The 25,281-nt window shown below is 43.4% G+C and overlaps 1 protein-coding gene across 2 annotated transcripts in view; it reads right to left on the reverse strand.

The window, feature by feature from the left end:
- KHDRBS3 (KH RNA binding domain containing, signal transduction associated 3) overlaps window positions 1-25,281 on the reverse strand; it is a 117,342-nt gene that overhangs the window by 40,237 nt on the left and 51,824 nt on the right. For both annotated transcript variants that reach the window (XR_003758974.2, XM_029063840.2), the window contains exons 3-5: window positions 14,612-14,728; window positions 8,020-8,166; window positions 1,415-1,554 (exon numbers count right to left, since the gene is read on the reverse strand). Coding sequence is in view for 1 of the 2 variants with exons in the window: in XM_029063840.2 (XP_028919673.1) it covers window positions 1,415-1,554; window positions 8,020-8,166; window positions 14,612-14,728 (404 nt within the window). In the remaining variant the exon portion in view is untranslated. The remainder of the gene's footprint in view (window positions 1-1,414; window positions 1,555-8,019; window positions 8,167-14,611; window positions 14,729-25,281) is intronic.

Consider the following 25,281-nt stretch of genomic DNA (forward strand, 5'->3'; position numbering starts at 1 on the left):
GGGAAAGAAAAAAATCACAGAGTTGCCGCTATTATACATTTCATAAAAAGGAGAGGAAGGTTGATAGCAGAGTGAGAGTCCCTGGTGGTTTTAGTGGGGGTGAGGAAAAAGCAAATCTTCTTTCAATGTCATTTCTTTATGCTTATTTTTTTTGTTCTCATTTTCAAAGGAACTAAGAGGCCAAATCAGACAACACCACTCGTATCTGTCTAAAGAAACATCAGGCGAGGCCGGGCTCTTTGACAGTAGGCAAGCACCAGGTCTATTTATTCTAAGCAGAACTTTACCTCACTCTTTCTGTACAAAACTTTCTTTCTTTTCTCTAATGAGGCCAGAGGAAGATTCAGGCTTTCAGAACTTTCCCAGTTTCTGCTTGAGATTATGTTTTGAAGGAGGAAGTACCAAGGGAGCAAATTAAAAGGAACATTTTTGGGAAATTGCTTGCATGCCCACCCACACACAAATACCGTTCTGGGGTCGAGTTCTTGACACCTGTAAGATTAAGAGCCCAGTGGCCCTGCCCCCATACAGCAATACTTGATTCTTCCCTGGTGGGGCTGGCTTGTTTGGCCACATGAGCCCAAAAGCTGGTAGTCAGTCCCGGATGAAGATTGGGAAGGTGGGACTCTCCCTGAGCATTTAGTACATTGTTCTGCACAAAGTAATCCCTCAAAAAATACCAATGATTGATGGATTAATTCTGAGCATAAAGGCTGATAAGATACTTCACACGAGCCATGAGGGGTTGGTTTCTTGTTTTAGGCTGAGGGTCTCATCCAACTGCTGAAGATAATAATAATGACTGTGGTATTTGTTAAATACTTACGGTATGCTAGGCACTGTACTAAGCGCTCGGGTGAATGCAAGCAAATCGGGTTGGGAAATGTCCCTAGTCCACATGGGGCTCACAGTCTTAATCCCTATATTACAGATGAAGTAACTGAAGGACAGAGAAATAAAATGACCTGGCCAAGATGACACAGAGGTCAAGTGGCAGAACTAGAACCCAGATCCTCCTGACTGCCAAGCCCGCGTTTTATCCACTAGACTATGCCACTTCTCCATTTGGGGGGAATGAGGTCGGGGAGATGAGGTGGGATGAAGTTAGGGGAGCAAGGAATCGAGACAGAGAGTAACCTGGGGAGCCTGGGGGTGGGGCATCAGGAGACCAAGCATCAAACCCAGCCATAGATGAGTCCAATTCCAGCCCCCTCTCCAGGCCTGACATCCCCCAACCTCAACCCCGTCCTCTTCCCAAAGACAGAATGATGCACTGGAAGGTCCTTTGGTCTGATACAGGAGAGCAAGGCCAATTGTCCGCACTCAGAGTGATTAGCTTAAAAGGTCCGCAAGGCAGGAATTTCAAGACGAGCCCTGCATTCCACTGGCCCTTCTAAGTGCTGTGGGTACCTACCTGGTCAGCACAGGAGCTGGTCCCCCCCTCGCTCGCAGGAGCGGCTTCCCCCGGGCCAGGGGGACCTCCGTGCTTTCCGAGCCTCCGTTTAGGTAGGTGAGTTCCTGCAGTTGGGCTTGCCTGATTTCATCATTATAGTCCTGCACACAAGACAAGGAAACCACAATCAGCCAGGACCGTACATGGGGCATCTTAAAATGGTTCATAGTGATAGTGGTGGTATTTGTACTTGCTTACTATTTGACAAGCACTGTGCTACATGTTAGGGAAATAAATATTAATGATAACGGTGGCATTTGTTGAATTCTTATTCTGCACCAAGGACGGTCCTGAGAGCTAGGGTTAATGCAATATAAGTAGATCAGGCACGGTCTCTATCCGACATGGGGCTCACAGACTAAATAAGAGGGGAAAAGGACATTGAATTCCCATTTTAAAGATGAGTAAATGAAAGCAAAGAGAAGCTAAGTGACAAGGTCCAAGTCACACAGCTAAGTCACACACCCTGGAAGTTAAGTCTAAGGACACACGGCAGGCAAATGGCAGAGCCGGGATCAGAAGCCGCGTCTCCTTACTCCTAGGCCTGTGTTCTATCTGCTAGACCATATGTCTTGCACACCTCTTAAGAGCTAGATAGAAAATTCCAAACCCAATTAGTAGTAAGCTTATGATTTATTAAGCAACTACTGTGTGCAAAAGCCTGCACTTGGAAAACATATACGAGGAGAATTAGACACGGCCCCTAGCACTCAGGAGTCTCCTAACCAAGGAATAAAGATGGAAGGGTGGTTGGTGGTAGACATAAGGAACACCTTGCCTCCCAATAAAGAGTATAATAGCCCTTAAAAAGAAGGGGGCAGGGGAGAAGCCATCGAATAATATCTTCCCAGACCCAAGCACTAGGCCCTGCCGTTACATGCCTTCTTTGCCTTGTCATGTGCTCCGAGTTAAGTTTCCCAGTGTGACTTCAGCGGAGAGAACACATCCTCCTTTGAATGTGAATTTTAAAACTTTGTGAACATCTGGTTGGGAGGTTACACGCACAAGGAGAAAGTCATCACTGGAGCTCTCAAACTTGTGCCAGCCAGCTTATCTACTAACCCACAATACACCTTGAAAGAGAGTGCAACCTGCCAATACCCAGTGAATGGATTTCCATTGATTTCCTCCCTGATCTTGAAAAAAACAACAGTGACCCTACAACTGTAAATGCATTTGCAAGGTAACAGGAGAAACACTGAAAGGAAAAGCCTGTAATCGAAGATGCAAACATGAACAGTAATCAGGATGGGGTTATATTAGATTAGACTAGTAGCAGAGTTGCAAAATCGAATGAAGAGAATGCAAATGATGATAAATAGAAGGAGTCGTGACTAGAGGAGAAAGAAGAGGTTTAGACGTCTGGAGCTTTATTCCGAACTCTTCCAATTATTTATACCAGGTCTAAGACTTTGGATTATTCATATTAACGTCTGGTCTGTCTCCCTCTTCGGACTACAGCTCATTATGGGCAAGGAATGTGTCTGCTGATTTTTTATAATGGTATATATGATGGCATTTGTTAAGCCCTTACTATATGCTAAGCACTGTTCTAAGCACAGGGCTAGATACAAGGTTATCAGGTTGTCCCACGTGGGGCTCACAGTCTTAATCCCCATTTTAGAGATGAGGTAACTGAGGCACAGAGAAGTTAAGTGACTTGCCCAAAGTCACACAGCTGACATGTGGCAGAGCCAGGATTAGTACTCATGACCTCTGACTTCCAAGACCGTGATCTTTCCTCTAAGCTATGCTGCTTCTCTAATTCTGCTAATTCTGTTGTATTGTAGTCTCCCAAGGGCTTAGTACAGTGCCCTACACAAAGTAGGTGCTCAATAAATGTTATTGATTGATAAGGTTGATTGATGAGTCACAGGGATGCAGCAGTAGAACTCAGATCTAAGAGAGGACCTGGGTTCTAATCCTGCCTTCTGTGGCATTTCTTAAGTGTTTACCATGTGCCGAGTGCTATCCTAAATGCTGTGGCAGATTCAATTCAATCAGCTCATACACATTCCCTCTCTCTTGAGGTTCACAATCTAAGGAGGAGGGAGAAGTGGAATTTAATTCCCATTTTACATATAAGGAACCTAAATCACAGAGAAGTTAAATGACTTGCCCAAGACCACAAACAGGCGGCAAATGGCAGAGCTGGCGCTAGAACCCAGGTTCTCGGATTCCCAGACTCATGCTCTTCCCAGTAGGCCATACTACTTCATGATTTAATGATTGGAAAACACCTAAAAATCAAACTGTCCTCCATCCTCAGCCCCACAGCTCTCCTGTACATAGCGATACCGAGCAAGAAAGAGGACCATGGACAAGAAACTGTGTAACAGCTGGTGGGCATAGTAGGGGGCAGTCCTTCTCGGCAGTGTCAGAGATGGGAATTTTAATAATCCAGTGAATGGCAGCTTAAAAAAAACCCTGCTTAGTATGATAATGAGTTTATTATTTACCCAAGTTAGTAGAGTGCTTTCCATGCAGTAGACACTTAATAAACCCTATTACTATGAAATATATTTGCTTTACAGATAAATGTGAACTGCTAACAAGCAAGGAGTATCTGTTTATTGTTACATTGTCCTCTCCCAAGTGCTTAGTACACTGCTTTGCACACCTAAGTGCTCAATAAACATGCCTGAATGAATGAATAATAATAATAATAATAATGATAATGTTGGTATTTGTTAAGCACTTACTATGTGCAGAGCACTGTTCTAAGCGCTGGGGTAAACACAGGGGAATCAGGTTGTCCCACGTGGGGTTCACAGTCTTAATCCCCATTTTACAGATGAGGGAACTGAGGCACAGAGAAGTTAAGTGACTTGCCCATAGTCACACAGCTGACAAGGGGCAGAGCTGGGATTCGAACTCATGAGCCCTGACTCCAAAGCCCGTGCTCTTTCCATTGTGCCACGCTGCTTCTCACCATTTGCCGCCTGTTTGTGGTCTTGGGCAAGTCATTTAACTTCTCTGTGATTTAGGTTCCTTATATGTAAAATGAATGCCTTTGTGAGCAGAAGCTTCATAAGGAACGAAAGACAAGGAAGTGAAAGAAAAAGAAAAACAGCATCAGGCACTTAAGACAATAAGCACAACACAAGGGACAGCATGAGAAGCTGCATGGTTTAGTGATTAGAGCATGGGCCTGAGCTTCAGAAGGACCTGGGTTCTAAAGCTGGCCCCACCACTTGTGTTCTGTGTGAACCTGGACAAGTCACTTCTCCATGACTCAGTTAACTCATCTGTAAAGTGGAGATTAAGACTGTGAGGCCCATGTGGGACAGTGACTGTGTCCAACCGGATTAGCCTGTATCTACCCCAGTGCTTAGTACAGTACCTGGAACATACTAATTGCTTAAACACCCACCCACCTCCCTCCCTCCCCCGCAAAAAAAGGGACAAGCTTTTTGTGTGCACAATTTGGCCAGGACCCTGAGCCCCACATTGACCTTTTCAGTCACACATGCACTCGTGGGTGAATTTCACATTCAGTAGTATCTTCTCCAAGAACCACAGATAACTCTGGGCACAGAATTGACTTAGAGAGTTGTCAGGTCTAATCTACACCTGCAATATTTCAAGTATTCCCTACCCTATTGAGGGGAGAGAATCTTGTTAGTTTCTAGTTTGGGCATTGTCAGTTGATTGTATTTAAACATTCTCTAACATAAATGGTTCCATTGCTTTCCTGTAAAGGTGTTTCAAAACTAGATATGAATAACACTTGGTACTTTAAGACTGACTTCTCATGTCCAACATTCTCTAACAGATCTCTCAGAAAATTGATTTCAGAAAGAACATGTTTCCTGAAGGTATCAATTTCCAAAAACAGCTATAAGGTCAAAGATATTTGAAACTGAAGACTACAACATATGTTGTTTTGAGAAAATCTAATATTGATTCGCCTTTAATCATGGAGTCTCCTCAGGTATTCAAAAATGGGGTTTCATGATCTCTGAGACTCAGTTAAGCTACTCTTTAGCAACTCCCTGATGCTGGCCAGTCTTGTGTAATATATGCTTTCAAAGTAGTCCAGAAACACAATTATGGTTATGTAAATATTAGACTGAATCTGAAGGCGAGGTTCTCTGTCAAAAGATTTTAGACTAAATGCTTTAGCATTATTAATTGTAATTTCAGTGTTCCATGGAGGAACAAGAGCTTGCCCAGAAGTAATGTTATTTTCAGCAAATGTTCTGAGGAGAAATAAACCTGAACTCTCATCTCAGGCTATGATTTGAAATAAAGAAAGAGCATGCACTTAAAAGAGACTTCAGGGAGCACTCTAAATGAAGATAAATATTTAGAACAAAGATAAAATTACCCTAGTAAACAAAGACAAACACACACGCACACACACGCAGGAACTAGATTCAGTTAACTCAAATTCACAGGAATTCCAGAAACGGTAAGTGTGTGTGTGTGTGGGGGGGGGGTCTGAGCAGCATCAAGCTACTGTCCTCTCTGCTAAGTGTGAAGACAACAGTCTTGGGGAAAGGAACCTGTACTTCTATAATTAAAACCATGAGCTTGATAAAAAGGAATAAAATAATCTTAAAGGATCATGATTAAGAAAGTCCTATCTGGGTAGAAAGACTAATGGCAATTTCCAGATCCAATGACAGAAAAGTTCAACCTGGAGTTCATCATTACAAACTGATACTTTTTCGTTCATTCAGGTGACAGCCTCAGGTGAAGGAATTGAAATCTTAGTGCAACATGGCAACTTAGAAATTGAATTCTACTCCTGGGAGAGGCTTATATGAAAAGGGCCACACCGCCTAATTCTGTGATTCAGCATTTCAATCCACAGAGTGGAGATAGTAACATGCACTACACTGTAAACCCGAGGGCATGGATCGTGTGTATTTGCCCGAGCAAAGACTAGGCAATCCAGACAGTGCTCCAGCTAGGCTCCGCACTCAGTAGAAACACATTCTTCGGAGCACTGGGGAGTGCAGAACCCAAGAAGTCAGGGTGACTCTCCAAATTATGCTGGGACGTTGTTAGTTACAAAAGAAATCAGACTGCAGGAAAGTAAGATGTTGGGCAAAAATAGAAAGCAGATTTTTTGATTGTAAGTAAAGCGTGGAAATGAAGATTCTTACACTTTAGATGAATTTTGGCGGCACCCAGATTATTTTTATCAAACCTCATCATTTCTCACGTGGCATAGTTTAGGCAATTCTAAGATTAAATTGGACTCCAAAATAAGTGCACAAGCTACGATGTGAAAAACGACAATAGGAAAATATTTACTGATAACAGATCGAATCAAGGGTCTTTGTTAGATCAGAAGACCTGCCCACTTTGGATGATTTGGAATTAAAGATGATGAAATGATGGACGCCGAAGATCAAAAAGAGTAATGGAGCCATGATTATCGCATTTGTTCTTCCTTAAAAACATGACTGTCTGGAGGATATTATCACAGCAAAAACAGCTAACAAAAAAACAGGATAATTTCCGGGAATGCTTCAGTGGAGTCTTTCATCTTCCCTCTTTAGCAAAGGGAGAAAACAACTGGCCTGGGAAGACCTTGATGGCTACGATTTGTTTGCTCTGTGTTAAACTGATATTTTTCCAAAGGAAGCCAATCAAATATAACAAGCATTCCTGATAAGCAGCCATGGAGATTTTAATGGATTTTAAGAGATTTTAAGCAAAATCAGTTCCAGGTGAGTCAGTCAGATACACAGAGTAGAGGTCAAAGACAGAAGCTTCCGCCTGCAGAGACTGCTGCAGACCAGATCAAAGCAGATTATAAGATCCTGGTCTCCCGGGAAACCGGGAGCAAGGGAAATGGGAAAAGCTGGCAATCTACAGAAGCCCTGCCGGGGCACCTGCCGGCTGCCACACTGGGAACAAGCTTTGGGGCATCCGGGCACTGAGGGAGGTCACTCATGTTCACACTTCTGTGCTTGGAGCTAGGCCATGATGAGCACTACTGACCACTTCCTGCTTCTCCCTTCCCTCATAGCCCTCCACATGGCCCATGTTATGAGCAGGGAACATGTCTACCAACTCTGCTATACTGTACTTTCCTAAGCGCTTAGTACTGTTCTCCGCACACAGTAAGCTCTCAATAAATACTACTGATTCAGATAGGAGCAGCAACTCTCCCAATCCCCAACCCACTCTCTCTGCTCCCCTCTCCATAGTCACCACATGACCCTTCTGGACCTGAAACTATGCTCGCCCCTTACCCACAGTCCCAGGTGCCTAAAGTCCCTTCCTCCAGCCACCCCCCCCCCACTCCTCAGTTGAGCAGCAGAGACCGGAGATGAGAATGAGATGTTCCTGGGTCCCTTCTTTGGTTGGACACCAGAGACAAATGTCACAACTTCTCTGGTCCGGAGCTATGGATGAACCTCGGCCAATATGAACGCCATTCCCTGTCCTGCTGAATGACAAAGAGCGCTAGAGAACAGTGGGTTTCCCTTAAAGGAGCCACATTCTGGGCTTGGCCTATCCCTTGGGATTTACCACCCTGGATAAATCTGTGGGAAATGAGAATGAGAGGGCCAACAAGAATGAAGTTGTCTCCCTACTAAACTCACAGGGATGAGGAACTTCTTAATTTCTTCCAGAGCGTGACCCATCCTGGCGTATGCTTCTGCTGGGGGAGCGAACACTTCGATGAGGACATGCAGATCATCGTTGAGGTGGAAGTACTTAGCTTCCCCGCTTTTCCTCAGCTCTTCTTCCTGAGGGCAGAGAAAAGCCTTAGAATTGGGCCACGGGGCCAAGAAAAAAACAACACCCACCCACTCAGCACACCCAAAGCTGTTTCTTGATAGCCTTGCCAAAACCATTAAGCAAAAATCCATCTAAGCTCTCAGCGAAACAATGATGACAAATCAATCCCTGGGCCTAATTGGCTGTGCACTTGCTTACTCTCACATAATTTTCAGCATTATCTGGAAAAAAACTTAAGCTTTTCAACATAAAAATATTCCAAGCTTTTCACACAGCGAATGGGAGCGAAGGGTGGATGAGGATGGCTGACTAGCCTTCAACTAGGTTTGCCAGGTCCTGCTTGTCTCTAGATTCAGGCCCCTAGGGTGACTGCTCAGTCCCAAATAACCCCCGGTTCCCTGCTCAGATGAAGCCCAATTCACCAATGACAAATCAGCTCTTGATTAGGATGGAGGAGAGTGGCCCAGGTTGCAAGCTATCACCATGTAGGAGAAGTGGCCTGAGTTCAAGCCAGGTGATGGGGGCAGTAGCCCTGGAATGCACTGAGTTTAAGCCAGGTGGTGGGCAGGAAGGCCACCAGGTACAGAGGTGGTTACTCTGTCTGTCCACAATGAATGGGGCTGGAGGGAAGGTGGCCGGCATCCAATAAGGCCATAATAATTTTCTTTGGATACTTGGATCCTAGCTAGTGATGACCGTGAGACCCAATTAATGATCGAAACTAAGCCAAACTAGGGAACTGGAACAAACTCTAAACTGCAGAAATGAGTGTGGGATTTCTCCATTAACAGGGTCAATTTTTGTCTCTGAGCAGTTTTTTGGTGGCATATCTCAGGAACGAGTTAGGTGGCAGAGAAAAGCTTTCCTTTCTTAAATTTGGGGGGTGGGGGCGGTATTGGAAGAGGGGCTTGAAAAGGCAAAGGAAGACGACTGAATTGAAAGGGTGGGAGCCCACACCAGGGAATCAGAATGACCTGGGTTCTAATTCAGTCCACCACTTGCCTGCCGTGTGACCTTGGGCAAGTCACTTAACTGAGGCACAGGGAAGTTACCTCCTCTGTAGAATGGGGATTAAGACTATGAGCCCCATATGTGGGAGGTGGGCTGTGCCCAACCTAATTAGTTTGTATTTACTCCAGAACGTAGTACAGTGTCTGGAACATAGTAAGCTCCTAATAATAATAACGGTATTTGTAAAGTGCTTACTATGTGCTAAGCACTGTTCTAAGCGCTGAGGGAGATACAAGGTAATCAGGTTATCCCACTTGGGGCTCCCACTTGGGGCTCACAGTCTTAATCCCCACTTTACAGATGAGGTAAATGAGGCACGGAGAAGTTAAGTGACTTGCCCACAGTCACTCAGCCAACAAATTACGGGGCTTGGATTAGAACCCATGACCTCTGACTCCCAAGCCCGTGCTCTTTCCACTGAGCCACACTTCTTCTTCTTCCTAAATACCATTAAAAAATAATAGTAATATTACATGTGAAGCCCCTATTTTAATAATAATAATGTTGGTATTTGCTAAGCACTTACTATGTGCAGAGCACTGTTCTAAGCCCTGGGGTAGAGAAAGAGTAATCAGGTTGTCCCACGTGAGGCTCACAGTTAACCCCCATTTTACAGATGAGGTAACTGAGGCCTAGAGAAGTGAAGTGACTTGCCCACAGTCACACAGCTGTCAAGTGGCAGAGCAGGGATTCGAACCCATGACCTCTGACTCCAAAGCCCAGGCTCTTTCCACTGAACCACGCTGCTTCCCCTATTTTATAATAATAATAATAATAATAATCTTGGTATTTGTTAAGCGCTTACTATGTGCAGAGCACTGTTCTAAGCACTGGGGGATACCAGGTGATCAGGTTGTCCTACATGGGGCTCACAATCAATTCCCATTTTACAGATGAGGTAACTGAGGCACAGAGAAGTTAAGTGACTTGCCCAAAGTCACACAGCTGGCAAGTGGCGGAGCCGGGAGTTGAACCCATGACCTCTGACTCCCAAGCCCGAGCTCTTTCCACCGAGCCACGCTGCTTCTCCATTTTATATCAAGCACTGTGCTAAGCACTGGGGTAGATGCAGAATAATCAGATCAGACACAGTTACTAACCACAGTCATAGTCCAAGAAACAGAGAAAACATGTATATCCTCCCCATTTTACAGATGAAGAAAAACACAGAGAGAAATTAAGCGACTTGCCCAAGGGCACAGAGAAGGCAAGAGGTAGGACCAGGATCAGGACCGTTTTGTGCTCTATACACTCAGCCACAGTAAAATACAATGGCCCCGGAATGTTTTAAAATGCTATACAACTCTACCAACAGCAGACCAATCTTCTAATCTGAATGCTTCATCTACTTTTTATATAAAATTGTATCATTTTCTTGTAGAACTAGCCTTTCGGCTCAGCCAGCACCAAGACAGTCACCCACCAGAGTCTGTTTAGGCAAACAAGTTGTTAGCATCATTCAGTATTTCCCGGACATCTGGTGGAATATAACACCTGCCCTGGGACCCTGTGAGCAAAAAGCAATAGAGAAATGTTGTATTGTACTCACCCAAGCACTTACAGTGCTTTGCACTTAGTAAGCGCTCAATAAATACCATTGATTGACTGATGATATCTGCACTCAGGAAGAGGCTGAAATGATTGTTTGAATGTCAGATTAGGGTTCTTTGTTCACCCTCTGCCCTAATTGTTATTATGAGATCTAAATGTAAATCTGTACCATTTATCAAGAATCTTAGTCAATTCCTCAAATCTCTATGGAGTACAAAGACACTCCAGAAATGAGTTGCATTATCAAGCTAAGCCTCTCACCCCACCCCCTCCTCCACCCCTCCCATCCCCACCATTAGTGGATCAAAGAGAGCACTGAAAGTAATGTCCCCGGAAGTTGGATGAAATACCTCATAATTTCATTACTATATTAAAGTCAAGGCAGAAAAATAATTCATTTTTATGTTTCTGAATTGATTTTAAGAGAACTTAAATATTTAAGCCTGCTCAGGAATAGAGGGTGAAAGGACTTGAATATTAATGCAAGGTGCTTTGAAAATAAATATATTTTTACTTGAGAGGAGAACTGAACCGAAGGATCAATCCAGAACAATTTCTAAGTGATCTGGCTTGTTGAAAGGGCTACTTTCTGATCTTATCATTGTATCCTAGGTCCAAGGATATTTTTCAGTTGGTAAAGTGAAACACCAAACTCTTTCCTGGAATACTGGAATTTACAGTAATAACAGAAATAGCCTACATTTTACCTAAAGTAACAGGCTGAGGATTAGATCTTCTGGCCTTGGGCTTATTCTAATCAGTACAGAAAATCAATATTTCCCAACAGAATCCAGCATTTCAATTCCACTCTCAAAGCAGCAGCAGTCAAAATAGTAATTATTGGGTTCTCACTGGGTGAGCAGTGTGGCCTAGTGAAAAGTGCACCAGACCAGGCAGGAGTCAAGAGACCAGAGTTCTAATCCTGGCTCCATCACTTGACTTCTGTGTGACTAAACTTGGGCAAGTCACTAAACTTCTCTGTGCCTCAGCTTCCTCATCTGTAAAATGGGGATACATTTCCTGTTTTTCTTTTCTCTTAGACTGTGAGCCATGCCTGGACCGAGACAGATCTGATTATCTGGTATCTATCTACTCCAGGATTTAGCAGAAGACTAGGCAACCAGTAAGTGCTTAAGTAACACTGTCGTGATCGTCAATGCATTCAAGTAAATGTTGAGAAGGATAAAAAAGCGAAACACTTTCTGACCAACAAGAAGCTTCTAAATGGTGGGGAGAGGAGGGAAGGAGGAAGGACAAGGAGATAATTTATCCATCTTCACCTGGTTTCCCATAGACTGAAAGACCAGATAAAAGCAGCTTTATTGTTTCCACATTTTAGGTGCAAACTCCAAAACACTTCAGTTGATTGTTCAGGAGAGTATTAAATCAGGACACAAACTTGTTTACTATGCCATTGTGACTGATAAAAATCAACGCATTCCTCCACAAGCTCTCTCTCCCCCTCTTCTCTGAATGTTATGTTCATTAGCAAGCGATTGAAAGATCCATTTGTTTGCCCATTTTGGTTTTTGAATTGAGCCGTAATACAATATGATGCCAAATTGAAAATTGAGTAGAGTCAGGCTTTCCTCCCAAATTTCATTTATCTTTAAATATCAGAACTGGATCAGAGCCTGAAACTCCACAGAGCAAGTTTGGACTGGAAAAGCACATGATGGAGCATCATCAATACTAAGATATTCTTCAGGGAAATAAGCACATAACCTAGGTTCATACTTATTAGATTTAGAGATTAGACTAGATTATACGCTAGATTGATTTAGCCCTTATTCTGGGCTCAGCGTGTTAAACAAAACATTTGAAATTCTGGAACTGCTCATTGGTTCGAAGCTCTCTATGTAAACTCTGCAAGTTGGAAAAGTAACACCAAGCATGCAAGAATTTATGGAATGTGAAGAATAAGAAAACCTAATTCCAAACAAGCAATAGAATTTACCGAGTCCTTACTGCATACAAAGAGTAAAAGACTTAGAAGACATGATCCCTGCCTCCAAGTTTACAATCTAACAAGTTTAAAAATTAATTACAAATAGACAACAAAGGCATAATGGACCTGAAGATGAGCAAGAGCTTAAATACTAGGATAGGTAAACTGACAGATGCACAGCGGTGCTACTCTGGGCATTAGTTCTGATTGTACTGTGTCTGCCACAGCACTTAGCACAGTGCTTGGCACAAAGAACATGCTTAGCAAATACCACAATTATTTTGGGTGGTTGTTAGTGTCTAAGTGCTGAACTGGTCAGTTTAGAGAGAAGAGGAGCAGAACTACTAAAGCCACCTAACTGCCTCAGTGATGACTCTGTGCTTCTGCTTCTATGACTCTCATTTCTGTGGAAATAGGCACGCGCGGTTGGGGTGGGGGTACAGGGATGGGAGAGTGTAGTGTCCAACCCTCCACCCCCTGACTCCCCTCATTTCACAGCTCTGCCTCTTGTCCACTGTGTGCCCTTGGGCAAGTCACTTCATTTCTTTTTTCCTCAGTTACCTCTCCTCTAAAATGGGGATTGAGACTGTGAGTCCCACATGGGACAGGAACTGTGTCAAACCCGATTTGCTTGTATCCACCCCAGAGTTTATTACAGTGCTGGCACAAAGTAAGCGCTTAAATACCATCATTTTTATTATTATTATTCCTTAGGAACCTGCCTGCCTGTCTCAGCTCCTGGGTCTTGCTCCTGCCTTGTCACTGGGTCACAGCCCCTGCGGCTCCCTGGGTCCATCGTCCCCAGCCTCTCTCCTTTGGGGAACTGCTTCTGCCATCCTCATCTGATGTGATGGTAATTACACTCACTCACACTCACTCACACCCCCCACCCCCGGGGGGGTTAAACTGCCTATTCAATTGCTATTAGATTACATCACCGCTTTTAAGATTTATATTCAGCTAAAACTCAAGCAAAATAGATTTTAGAACTTGTATCCTTCTTAGGCACATCAGTTTTTCCTCCTCTGGAGTTTCTGGCCTGACTCAACTCCCGCCGGCGTCTACCAGCCCTGCAAAAGGTTTTTAGTTGGCTGGGGCTTTCATTCTTGCATGGCTTGCTGGTTGTGATTCATTTCATTTCTTGAACTTCCTGGCTCTGACACGGAATGCAGGCACTGCCTTTTCTTATATCTGCACTTCAGGCAGGCAGGTAGCCTAGAGTGGGGTGCTTCTGCCCTTTTCTTCTCTCCAGAATTGGTTGCTTTCTCAGACTCCCAAGGCAAATGGAGCCTGACTGTACTACTTTTCTGACAAATGTGTGGACTGCTTTTGGTCACCACTGCAACTTGATCACCTGTCACCTGTCCCACGGTCGACCCCTGGCCCGCATCCTGGCATCCCGAGGCCTGGAACGCCCTCCCTCCTCACATCTGTCAAACTAACTCTCTTCCCTTCTTCAAACTCTCCCAAGTGCTTAGTACATGCTCTGCACACAATAAGTACCACTGATTTACTGACATAGCCTCCTCTTTCTCATCTCTGCCTTCACCTGCTCAGTCCATCGACCAGAGAAAATTCCTTTGACTTCAAAGGTTAAGAAGATCAAGAGTACTCGAAATGCAAAAAACCTGGTATTCCCAGAGGTTCCCGAATGCAAGAATCTCAGGAGTCAAACCCACCAGCGTATTCTTTCCCAGCACTTAAGTACAGTGCTCTGCACCCAGTAAGCACTTAATAAATTCCATTAACTACTACAACTATACTGGTGTCTTGTGATTTGAGCGTGCGTGGGGAGGAACTACAAAAGACCCCGGTTTAATCCTGACCCTTCGAGAAAGGGCCCTTTTAAACGGTGATGGCAGGGCCAGCTTTAGCCAGGCTTTACCCCAAATGCCAAAATAGGTGACTTCAAATCTCCAGGCTAGAGCTGCCCAACTTCTTACCTTTGCTTTGTCTCGCATGGAGCCTTTACCCAGAATGGACATTTTGGTTAACGTTTCTTCCTGGAGACGCTTCAGCGAATTGCCTCGGGGACCCAAAAGTTTGCCAACGAAGTTGAACTACAAAAAAAAAAAAAGTCTTGGCATCAGTTTTAGTAGTAGATTGTAAAATCAAGGGACACTGCAAGTTTTATGAGGCCAAATGTGAAATGGTCTTTGACTATTTGGCATTCCCTTACTTTTGAGGTAATTAACCTTTTATTATGTTGGTAAGCCCATAATTGTACCTCTTATCAGTCTATCCTTAGGACCAACAAATGTGGCTTTTAAATCAACAAAAAGACTGAATTTTTTCAGGCTTTTGAATCCTTAGGCTCTCTGGGCCCTCTCCAAAATATCCATCTGGTTTACCCCCCAAGGGCCGGGGGCTGAATGAAGGTCTCTCCCATGGGAGTGACAGAAGGTCTTTATTCAGTAGTGTCTCAAACATGGATGTTTGGAGCAACCCCCTGTTCTGTCACTCCTGGGGTTTCTTGGGCTGACTCATCACGTTGGTATTTATGGTGCTCATAACTGTTAAAGTTGACTTCTGAAAAGTGGATTTGTGCATGTGTCATTGGGTGGTAGTGCATTTTAGGAAGGAGTGCGGCCTACAGGATAGAGCCCAGGCCTGGGAGAAGGAACTGGATTCTAATCCCAGCTCTGCCATTTGTCTGGTGTGTGAATCACACACTTCAAATCACTTCATTTCTCCCTGCCTCAGTTACATCATCTGTTAAATGGGGATTAAAACAGTAAGCCCAGTGTGGGTCGGGGCTGTGTCCAACCTGATTAGCTTATATCTACCCCAGTGCTTAGTACAGAACCTGGCACATAAGTACTTAATACCATAATTATTATTAGTTATCAGACTCCCCCTAAAGGACTTTTACTGGCCCCAAGGTGAACTTTTTGGTGAACTTCAGGCCTACTCTCCAGGCCATCAGGTAAAGCTATTTCAACCAGCAAGGAATGACATGGGGTCTAAAGCAAGAGGTCTTAGCATTTCACTGGAGAATTGCTCTTAACCCCCTACATTCTCAGACTGCTTTCCCAGGTAATTCAATCACCCACTTTATTTTCATCATCTCTGGATCATATTTTACTATATTACATCCTAGTAAACAGGATCTTACTTGATTTCAAATTTGTATACTGCATGCATTTGAAAACCCCGAGCCACCTAGAATTCAAATTGAGCTTCCTCCATAGAGACATGGCTTTGGATTAAGAAGGAAAGCGACTCTTTGGCCCCAGAGGAAAATTTGATTTGGTAAGCAAATTTCCCTTTCTACTGATCAGGGCTGGCTGTGATTTGACACCTGTGCTATCTTTCCCATGCTAGCAAATTGTTTTTGATCAAGAATTGTTCTGAGTTCTTTCCGCATATGGAAGATAGGCTAATAGATGGGAACACTTCAGACGTGACCAGTGATCCAATATCCTGGGTTATGGGCAGACCACTGACCCTACTCTATTCCCGGAAAGACTGAAACATCAGCTTGGCAGTTTGGGCTCCAAATACATAACAATAATAATAGTAATAATAATGGAATTTGTTAAACTCTTACTATGAGCCAAGTACTACACTAAGTGCTGGGGTAGATACCATATAATCAGGTCCCAAATGGAGCTCACATTCTAAATAGGAGGGATAACAGGTATTGAATTCCTATTTTGCAGATAAGGTAACTGAGGTACTGATCCAGGACCCCGGACTTGCGGCAGAAGTGGCAGCTATTCTGGGTGCCCTCTCTTTTTTTATGGCGATTGCTAAGTGCTTACCACATGCTAGGCACTGTACTAAATGCTGGGGTAGATACGAGATAATCAGATTGGACACAGTCCATGTCCCACATGGGGCTTATAGTATTAGTCCCCATTTTACAGGTGAGGTAACTGAGGCACAGAGAAGGGAAGTGACTTACATAAGGTCACATGGCAGAAAAGTGGCAGAGCCCGAATTAGAACTCAGCTCCTCTGACTCCCAGGCCCAAACTCTTTCCACTACACCATACGGCTTCCCATGATGATGAGTCCTGAATGGGGAAGGAACTGTATCTGATCTCACTGTACCCCACTGATCTACCCCAGTGCTTTCTACAGTGCTTGCTGCATTAAGTGCTTAACAAATATCAGTATTATTAGGGTGACCCTATCCCTCCAAATCCTTCACAAAACGAGCATGCACGGTGGCTCATTTCTTTTCCAGAAAAAAACCTGTCATTTTCAAATCTGCCTCTCTCCTCCTCCCCAGACTTCCACAGATCCTCAGATATTTCATCAGCTCACTGGTCCTCAAACACTCCAGAGCTGATTCCATTACATACAGCTCCCTCAAATTTATTGAGCTGGGCCTTAAATAGCTCCCTGCCTATTCAATTGCTATTAGACGACGTCACCGCTTTTAAGATTTATATTCAGCTAAAACTCAAGCAAAATAGATTTTAGAACTTGTATCCTTCTTAGGCACATCAGTTTTTCCTCCTCCGGAGTTTCAGGCCTGACTCAACTCCCGCCGGCGTCTACCAGCCCTGCAAAAGGTTTTTAGTTGGCTGGGGCTTTCATTCTTGCATGACTTGCTGGTTGTGATTCATTTCATTTCTTGAACTTCCTGGCTCTGACACGGAATGCAGGCACTGCCTTTTCTTATATCTGCACTTCAGGCAGGCAGGTAGCCTAGAGTGGGGTGCTTCTCCCCTTTTTTCCTCTCCAGAATTGGTTGCTTTCTCAGACTCCCGGGGCAAATGGAGCCTGACTGTACTACTTTTCTGACAAATGTGTGGACTGCTTTCGGTCACCACTGCAACTTGATCACCTGTCGCCTGTCCCGCGGTCGACCCCTGACCCGCGTCCTACCACTGGCCTGGAATGCCCTCCCTCCTCACATCTGTCAAACTAACTCTCTTCCCCTCTTCAAACCCCTACTGAGAGCTCACCTCCTCCAGGAGGCCATCCCAGTCTGAGCGCTCCCTTTCCCTCTTCCCCTCCCCACTGCCCCCACTCCCTCCCTCTGCTCTACCCCCTTCCCCTCCCCACAGCATCTGTGCATATTTGTACGTATTATTCATTACTCTATTAATGATGTGTATATATCTATGTTTCTATTTATCTATTTTGATGGTATTGATGCCTGACTACTTGTTTTGTTTTGCTGTCTCCCCGTTTTAGACTATGATCCCGTTGTTGGGCAGGGATTGTCTCTATCTGTTGCCGAATTGTACATTCCAAGTGCTTAGTACAGTGTTCTGCTCACAGTAAGCACTCAATACATATGACTGAATGAATGAACTTGTCACATTTGCTCAGAAAAAAAATCCATTTGTTGATCCACCCATTCTCCTACTCCATTTCTCTCCCTCCACAACCCTACAGGGATCAGTCAGAGGCATGTACTGAGTGCCTATTGTGTGCAGAACACTGCTCTAAGTTCTTGGGAGAGTAGAGATAGAAGATATGATTCTTGCCCACAAAGAGCTTACAGTCTAGTAGGGGAGACTGACACTGAAATAAACTAAGGGTAGGGAGAGCAAGAGAGTTGAGCAGACACCTTAGATCACACCCCCAGGCAATAAATAGGTCGCATGGCCTAGTGGATAGAATCAGAAGGTCATGAGTTCTAATCCCAGCTCTGCCACTTGTCTGCTGTGTGACCTTGGGCAAGTCACTTCACTTCCCTGTGCCTCAGTTCCCTCATCTGTAAAATGAGGATTAAAATAGTGAGCCTTCTGAGGGAAAGGGACTGTGTCCAACCCAATTTGCTTGTATCTACCCCAGCGCTCAGAACAGTGCCTGGTACATAGTAAGTGCTTAACAAATACCGTAATTATTAATAAAGTATAATGCAAATGGGAAACTGCAGTGACCATAGTTTCAGCTCTTTCAGCTCTTCAGAGCAACACTTAATTCAGTGTCTTGTACCCAGTTGGCCCAGAGTGATTGACAGGAGATGGGGTGGCTTTGTAGGGCGGGCCGGGCATCATTCCCAACCAGAACTAGTCAGCCTGATCTGGCCTGATCCTCTTTCCACTGTTGATTGAATGGGGATTCCACCAGGATGGGGGTGCGGCTGAAACACGCCCAAGGAGTTACCCAGTTTAGACCCAGCTACCCAGGCATACAGATGCTTGGATAACCCACGTAACAGTCCTGTTTAGAATAAACTTCCACTACTGGAGCACAGTTATAACACACTTATCAATGCAGTGTAGCAGACTTCAACCACTGGAATCTTCTATTTTTTTATTTTCTTAGAAAATTAAGAGTGAAAAGATACAAGTCTTTTTGGCAAATTCAAATGTATTTTTTTTTAAAGGTGGCTCTTCAAAAATCTCTTGAGCAAAATGTTTGAAGTTAGAGTGAAGGTAAAAGACAATGTGCAGTCAGCCAGAAGCTGAAGAGTTTTGCAGTGGAGGAGTTGAGAGATAATAAAAAGGAATTAATTTCCATTTTGTTCAATTACTACAATATATCATCTTAAAAGGACACATAAAAATAATGTTTCCTTTTAGTAAAGGAAATATACTTTGGGCAGAGAATTTACTGAACAGGTCTGAGTGACATTAATGTAAATAGAAATTTCACTACTAAAAAAATTAATCATACTTAAATTATAGCTGGTATCAATGTGACAATTTCAAGAGGAAATGGTGCAAAATGATGTTAAGCTCATCACCTGCACTCCAGAAAATAAAATACACTCAATCTTAAAATTCCTACATTTGAATATACTTTCTACTCCACCTTCCAGAAAAGTATTCTACCCTCAGAATGTGGCATGGAGGTAAATCAAATCCCAGGATTCAAAAGTCCTAAAAGTGATACATCTTATTAGATGAACTAGTCTAATCGTTTATACACTAAAATTGTCTGGCAAAATATTAACTCTATACATTCCTCGACTGTGGCTTCTTGCATACTTCATTTAATGTGTTCTATATTCACCCAACTCTCAATTAAGCATTCTAATTGAAAGCAGAATTAAAAATAGATTAGACTGTAAACCCGTCGATTAGACTGTAAGCCCGTCAAAGGGCAGGAACTGTCTCTATCTGTTGCCAATTTGTATATTCCAAGCGCTTAGTACAGTGCTCTGCACATAGTAAGCGCTCAATAAATACTATTGAATGAATGAAATAAAATTCAAAAATTACTCCACAGTTTTATTTCAGCCCAAAGTTCCTCCCCATCAAATCTTCCCCTGGAGTTGTTGGCAAACCAGCAAAATGAACCACATTTTACAGCTTCTCTGTCCTCCTATTCACCATAGGGATAGATGACACTATCCTTCACGTAGGACTGTCAGAAAGAGAAAAATTATTAGCACTACTGATATCTGTCTCCCTCTCTAGACTGCAAGCTCCATGTCAACAGAGATCATGTCTACCTGGTCTGTTGTACACTGTACTCTCCTAAGCACTTAATACAGTGCTCTACACACAGTAAGTACTCAATTATTACCATTGATTGAGTGTCCAGTAGGTTCAGTGCACTGTACTTGACACCTGGGAAGTACAGAATAAAGAAGTGTCATGTCCTCTGTCCACAAGGAGTTTCTATTGGATGATTCCCAAAAACAATAATCAACCCAGAACATAGGACTGGGAGTCAGAAGACCTAGATTCACCCACCTGCGCTGTGATCTTGGGCAAGTCACTTAACTGAACTGTGTTTCAGTTACCTCACCTGTAAAACTGGGATTAAGACTTGTGAGCCCCAAGTGGGACAGGGACTGTGTCCAACCTGATTTGCTTGCATCTATCCCAGTGCTTATGTGTACCTTGCACATAGTAAGCACTCAATACCATTAAAAAAAGAAACCCAGGCTGAAAATATTAACAGATTCCCAATGCCAGTGGAATAATATTGTGAATGAGAGAAAAGAGGGATTCATAGCAGCAGAAGTAGTGAGAGCATTTACTGAGTGCCCCCTGGATGCACTGCCTTGTACTAAGCACTTAGAAAAGTACCGAACAAAAAAGTGACATACGCCCTGGCCCGAGGAGCTGATACTATAATGGGGATAGACATAAAAATGTTTACAAAAGGAGGAGTAAATAGATGGAGAAGAGTCCCTCCAAACATACTACTGCTACTCTAGAAAACAGATTACTGGGCTCCAATGACTACAGGTCGGGCAAGGAGTGTTATATATTATGGAAGGGTTGGTGGGATTTATAGAAAGATTGGAGCAGAAGAACATGAGTTTTAAAAATTGGTGAGGTGGGAGTGAAACATTACAAAAAAAAGCTGAGGACAGTGCCACTGCGCATCTAAGACATGGGTATATATACTCTTATAGCACTGCTAAAAAAATGCCTCCATCTGAACTTCCATGGTGTTTATATGCCCGTTGAACATTGAGTGCAGTAGTAGCCTAACCTATATTTAATAGATGAACTGCCAGGATGAGATGAGCCTTCAGTTTGGAGAAAAAACAGACTTAAGACCAACTAGAAGACTTTTGGCCATTTAACGAAGCAGGCTAATTGGAAAGCAGTGTCACCTAGTGGACCGAGGGTGGGTCTAGGATTCGGGGAGGATCCAGATTCTAATCCCAACTCTGCCCCTTGTCTGCTGTGTGACCTTGGGCAAGTCATTTAATGTCTCTGTGCCTCAATTACCTCATCCCTAAAATGGGGATTAAGACTGTGAGCCCCAAGGGAAGCAGCGTGGCTCAGTGGAAAGAGCCTGGGCCTTCGGAGTCAGAGGTCATGAGTTCGACTCCCAGCTCTGCCACTTGTCAGCTGTGTGATTATGGGGATTAACTGTGAGCCTCACGTGGGACGACCTGATTACCCTCTATCTCCGCCAGCGCTTAGAACAGTGCTCTGCACATAGTAAGTGCTTAACAAATACCAACATTATTATTATTATTATGTGAGACATGGATTGGGTCCAAGCTGATTCATTTGTATCTACCCTAGTGCTTAGTACAGTGCCTGTCACAAAGCAAGTGCTTAAATTCTATTAAAATACAAAAACAAAAAACCCTCTCAGCTTGGTATGTATTCCTTCTCCAGAAAATGTCAACACATATCAAAGAAGAGGATAATATCAATTGGCTATTGAAAAAGGGTTTTTTTCCTTCTACCCAATCTGGTTTTCTGACTAATTTATTCTAAATTATAATGACTAAAACAAGTGGCCAAACAAAAAAAGAAAAGATGCCTTAAGAGAACCAATCTTTCAGATTGGTTATTTAAATTTGCCTCTGTGCTGTAAAACAATAAAGAAAAACAAACTAAAAACTTCATATCTCTTCTGGAAGGCTCATCACTCTGACATCTGTTAATTAGGTTTCTGTCTTGGACAGTATTATGAGTGACTAATTAGTCACTGGTATTATTACACCCATTATTCTCACCTGTTTGTTCTTATGACAACAAATTATGAACAATACAGACAATTATACTTTAAAGAACTTCAACACACTGTACTGAAGAAAATGTCTTCAGGTAAGAATGGTGGTATATAAAGCCTAGCCCAGTGCCATGATCTCAAAAGTAGTCCTTGATGAGAATAATGTGGTAAGAGTACATAAAATTTGTACTGAATGGTAACACTGTAATAATCCGTGTGTGCAACGAGGCCAGAATTGTGGGTCCTTATTGGCCTTTTCAACTGAGAACACACTAGAAGGTGAATCTCACCACTAGTTGAGTCTTTGAATACAGGGAAATATACACACAAACACACACACACATACACACACCCCACACAGATAAAAATTAATATTAAAATTAGTAGGTTCTCCTACTACAATAGAATGCTGAAGAGGAGTAGCATGGTCCAGTGGATAAAGCACAGGCCTGGAAGTCACAGGACCTGAGTTCTAATGCCGGCCCTGCCACTTGTCTGTGGTGTGACCTTGGGTAAGCCACTTCACTTCTTTGGCCTCAGTTCCCTTATCTGTAAAATGGGGATTAAAAATATGAGCCCTATGTGGGACAGGGGCTGTATCCAACCTGATTGTCTTGTATCTACCCCAGTGATTAGTACAGTACCTGGCACTTAGAAAATGTTTAACAAATACCATTAAAAAGAAAAAAGCTGGATAAATTTGTATGAGCAAAGTCCAGGGTGGGTTATCAGAAGGAAGGTTATGGATATTAGAAAGAACATGCCTTTAAGCATGGAGCTCGATGTCCAGGAAGGAAGTCTCTGCTCTGTTAATAGTAATTGTGGTATTTGTTAAGCACTTACTATGTGTCAAGCACTGTACTAAGCACTAGGGTAGATTTCAGTGATTCAGGTCAGACACGGTCAGACACGAGGCTTGCAGTCTAAAGAGGACTCCTTTGGACTGTGTTTCCTTGAGCTGTTTTATTGCCACTTTTGGCTGGATGGGCCCTGGTTGGGACCCCATAATGACCCGCTCATATACTAACAGTTATCTTGGCCTTTCAGATCCACTTAAGTACTGTAGTTGCCCAGCCTCTGTAGCGCTTATGTACATATGTATGTATTCTCATCACCTCCTCTATCAGCAATTCATTTACATGTCTCTTCCCTTGCTAATTTGTAAGTTGCTTGAGGGCAGGAATGATATCTCCACTCTACTCTCCCAAGCACTTATTACAGGGCTCTGCCCACAGTAGGCAATCAGCAAATATTAATGATTCACAGAGTTTCTTCTAATATCTTCAAGATTATTCTGTTGGGTTTTCCTAACACACCTACAGAACACCCATTTTAAAATTGCCCCTCTGAAACGTATCCTATTAGATATCACATTCTTCATTGAATATATACAGGTGTCCCAGGAAAGTCACCCTTATTTTCCAGTCAATAACTTGAAAAAAAAAAATAAAAGTATGATTTTCCCAGGCAATAGACCCAATATGAGTTAAGAGCTGGTGGCACAGCATAGCGGCTGTTATCAGGCTGAATGTTACACTCGTTGCAGGCAGTGGGGAGTTGATTATAAATCCTTAGAGATGAATAAGAGGGAAAAATTGGAGGTGGGGGACAGTGAGGAAGAGAGGGGGATTGTTTACCTACCGTATCCCTTCCTTTCTGTTCAGAGATACATCCCCCTTCAATTCACCAGGACACTATATTAAGCACTGGGGACCTTACGATGAGACCAAAGACATGACACGCTTTTTCATCCATCACACTTGGTATGTCCCAAAGGTAGAAGATCAATAGCCTCCTCGATGAAAGTACAAACAGCCAAGTCTGGGTTGAAGGTGCCCTGTTCGACCCATCGGGGTGAAACCAAGCTGAGCAATGACTGCAGTATTTTTCACCCATTCTCCGGTTCCCTGCTTGAAGACGCAATCGGGAATCTAAAAGCAGAATCCAAATCCCTCACACCCTAAAAGTTCTTTGATTCATGAGGCTCTGAGCAGCATATGAAACAGTTACTCAGGAACTGCCATGTGCTGCTGACCGGGCTCAGCCTCACAGTGCTTAGAGAGCAACTACTAGTGCAGAGGTTGAGCTGGAGGCTTGGAAACAAGCAGCATTTTGACACAAAAGCACTAAATGACATGCAAACTGCATAATCAACCAAGTACTGCAGACTGACAATAAAACCTAAGAAAAAAATAGGTTCCAGCCAAAACCAAACAATTCTACACACATGCTGGCAAGTACACACACAGAACACACAATTCTGTCAGCAACACAGAACTCAACACTGTCATTGGACTCTGCTCCCTACATGGTCCACTACCTAATAAAGCACAAAGCACACAAAAGATTGAAATAGGTGAATTTGTTAGGCGACTTTATTCCTCCCATTGTTAAACTATCCACCCCCTAAAGGCTGAAGGCTCTGTTTTTCCTATTAGCGACATTGTTAAGTACTTAGATTGTACTAAGCATTGGGATAGATACAAGGTTAAGAGATAAGATACAATCTCTGACCCACATAGGGCTCACAGTCTAACTTAGTCCATTTTACAAATTGACTATTTGGTCTTCACTTTTCTTCAGCTCTCTTGCCCAGGATCACATAGCAATCCTCAACTTGAACTTGGGTCCTCGATTCTCAGTCCCATCCACTTTTTCTATGGTATTTGTTAAGTGCTGACAATGTGCCAGGCACAGTACTAAGCATGAGGGTAGATGGATGCTAATCACATTGGACACAGTCCATGTCCCACCTGGCGCTCACAATCTTAACCCCTATATTACAGATGAGGTAACTGAGGCATGGAGAAATAACTGCGGTATTTGTTAAGCACTTACTATGTGCCAGGCACTGTACTAAGTGCTGGGATAGATACAAATTGTATTGGACGCAGTCCCTGTCCCACATGGGACTAAGGCTTAATCTCCATTTTACAGATGAGATAACAGGAACAGAGAGGTTAAGGGACTTGCTTGAGGTCACCCAGCAGACAAGCGGTAGAGCCATGATTACAACCCAGACTAGCCTAAGGTTCCAGAGCAGACAAGTGGCCAGGAATAGAACCCAGGTCCTTTTATCAAGCCCGGGCTCTACCCACTAGGCTACGCTGCTTCTCATTTTCCACTAGCTTTCTGATGTTCAACCTGCAAAATGCCTGTGAGGCCCGGACCTGCCACCGAGGACATCCAGCTTCTGGAGAAATCTCATCAGCACCACCTACAAAACACACTCCACACCAAATGGCCTTACTAGGTCCCTTTGATGAACTGAC

The sequence above is a fragment of the Ornithorhynchus anatinus genome, chromosome 4, assembly GCF_004115215.2.
Source record: "Ornithorhynchus anatinus isolate Pmale09 chromosome 4, mOrnAna1.pri.v4, whole genome shotgun sequence".
Lineage (NCBI taxonomy): Eukaryota > Metazoa > Chordata > Mammalia > Monotremata > Ornithorhynchidae > Ornithorhynchus > Ornithorhynchus anatinus.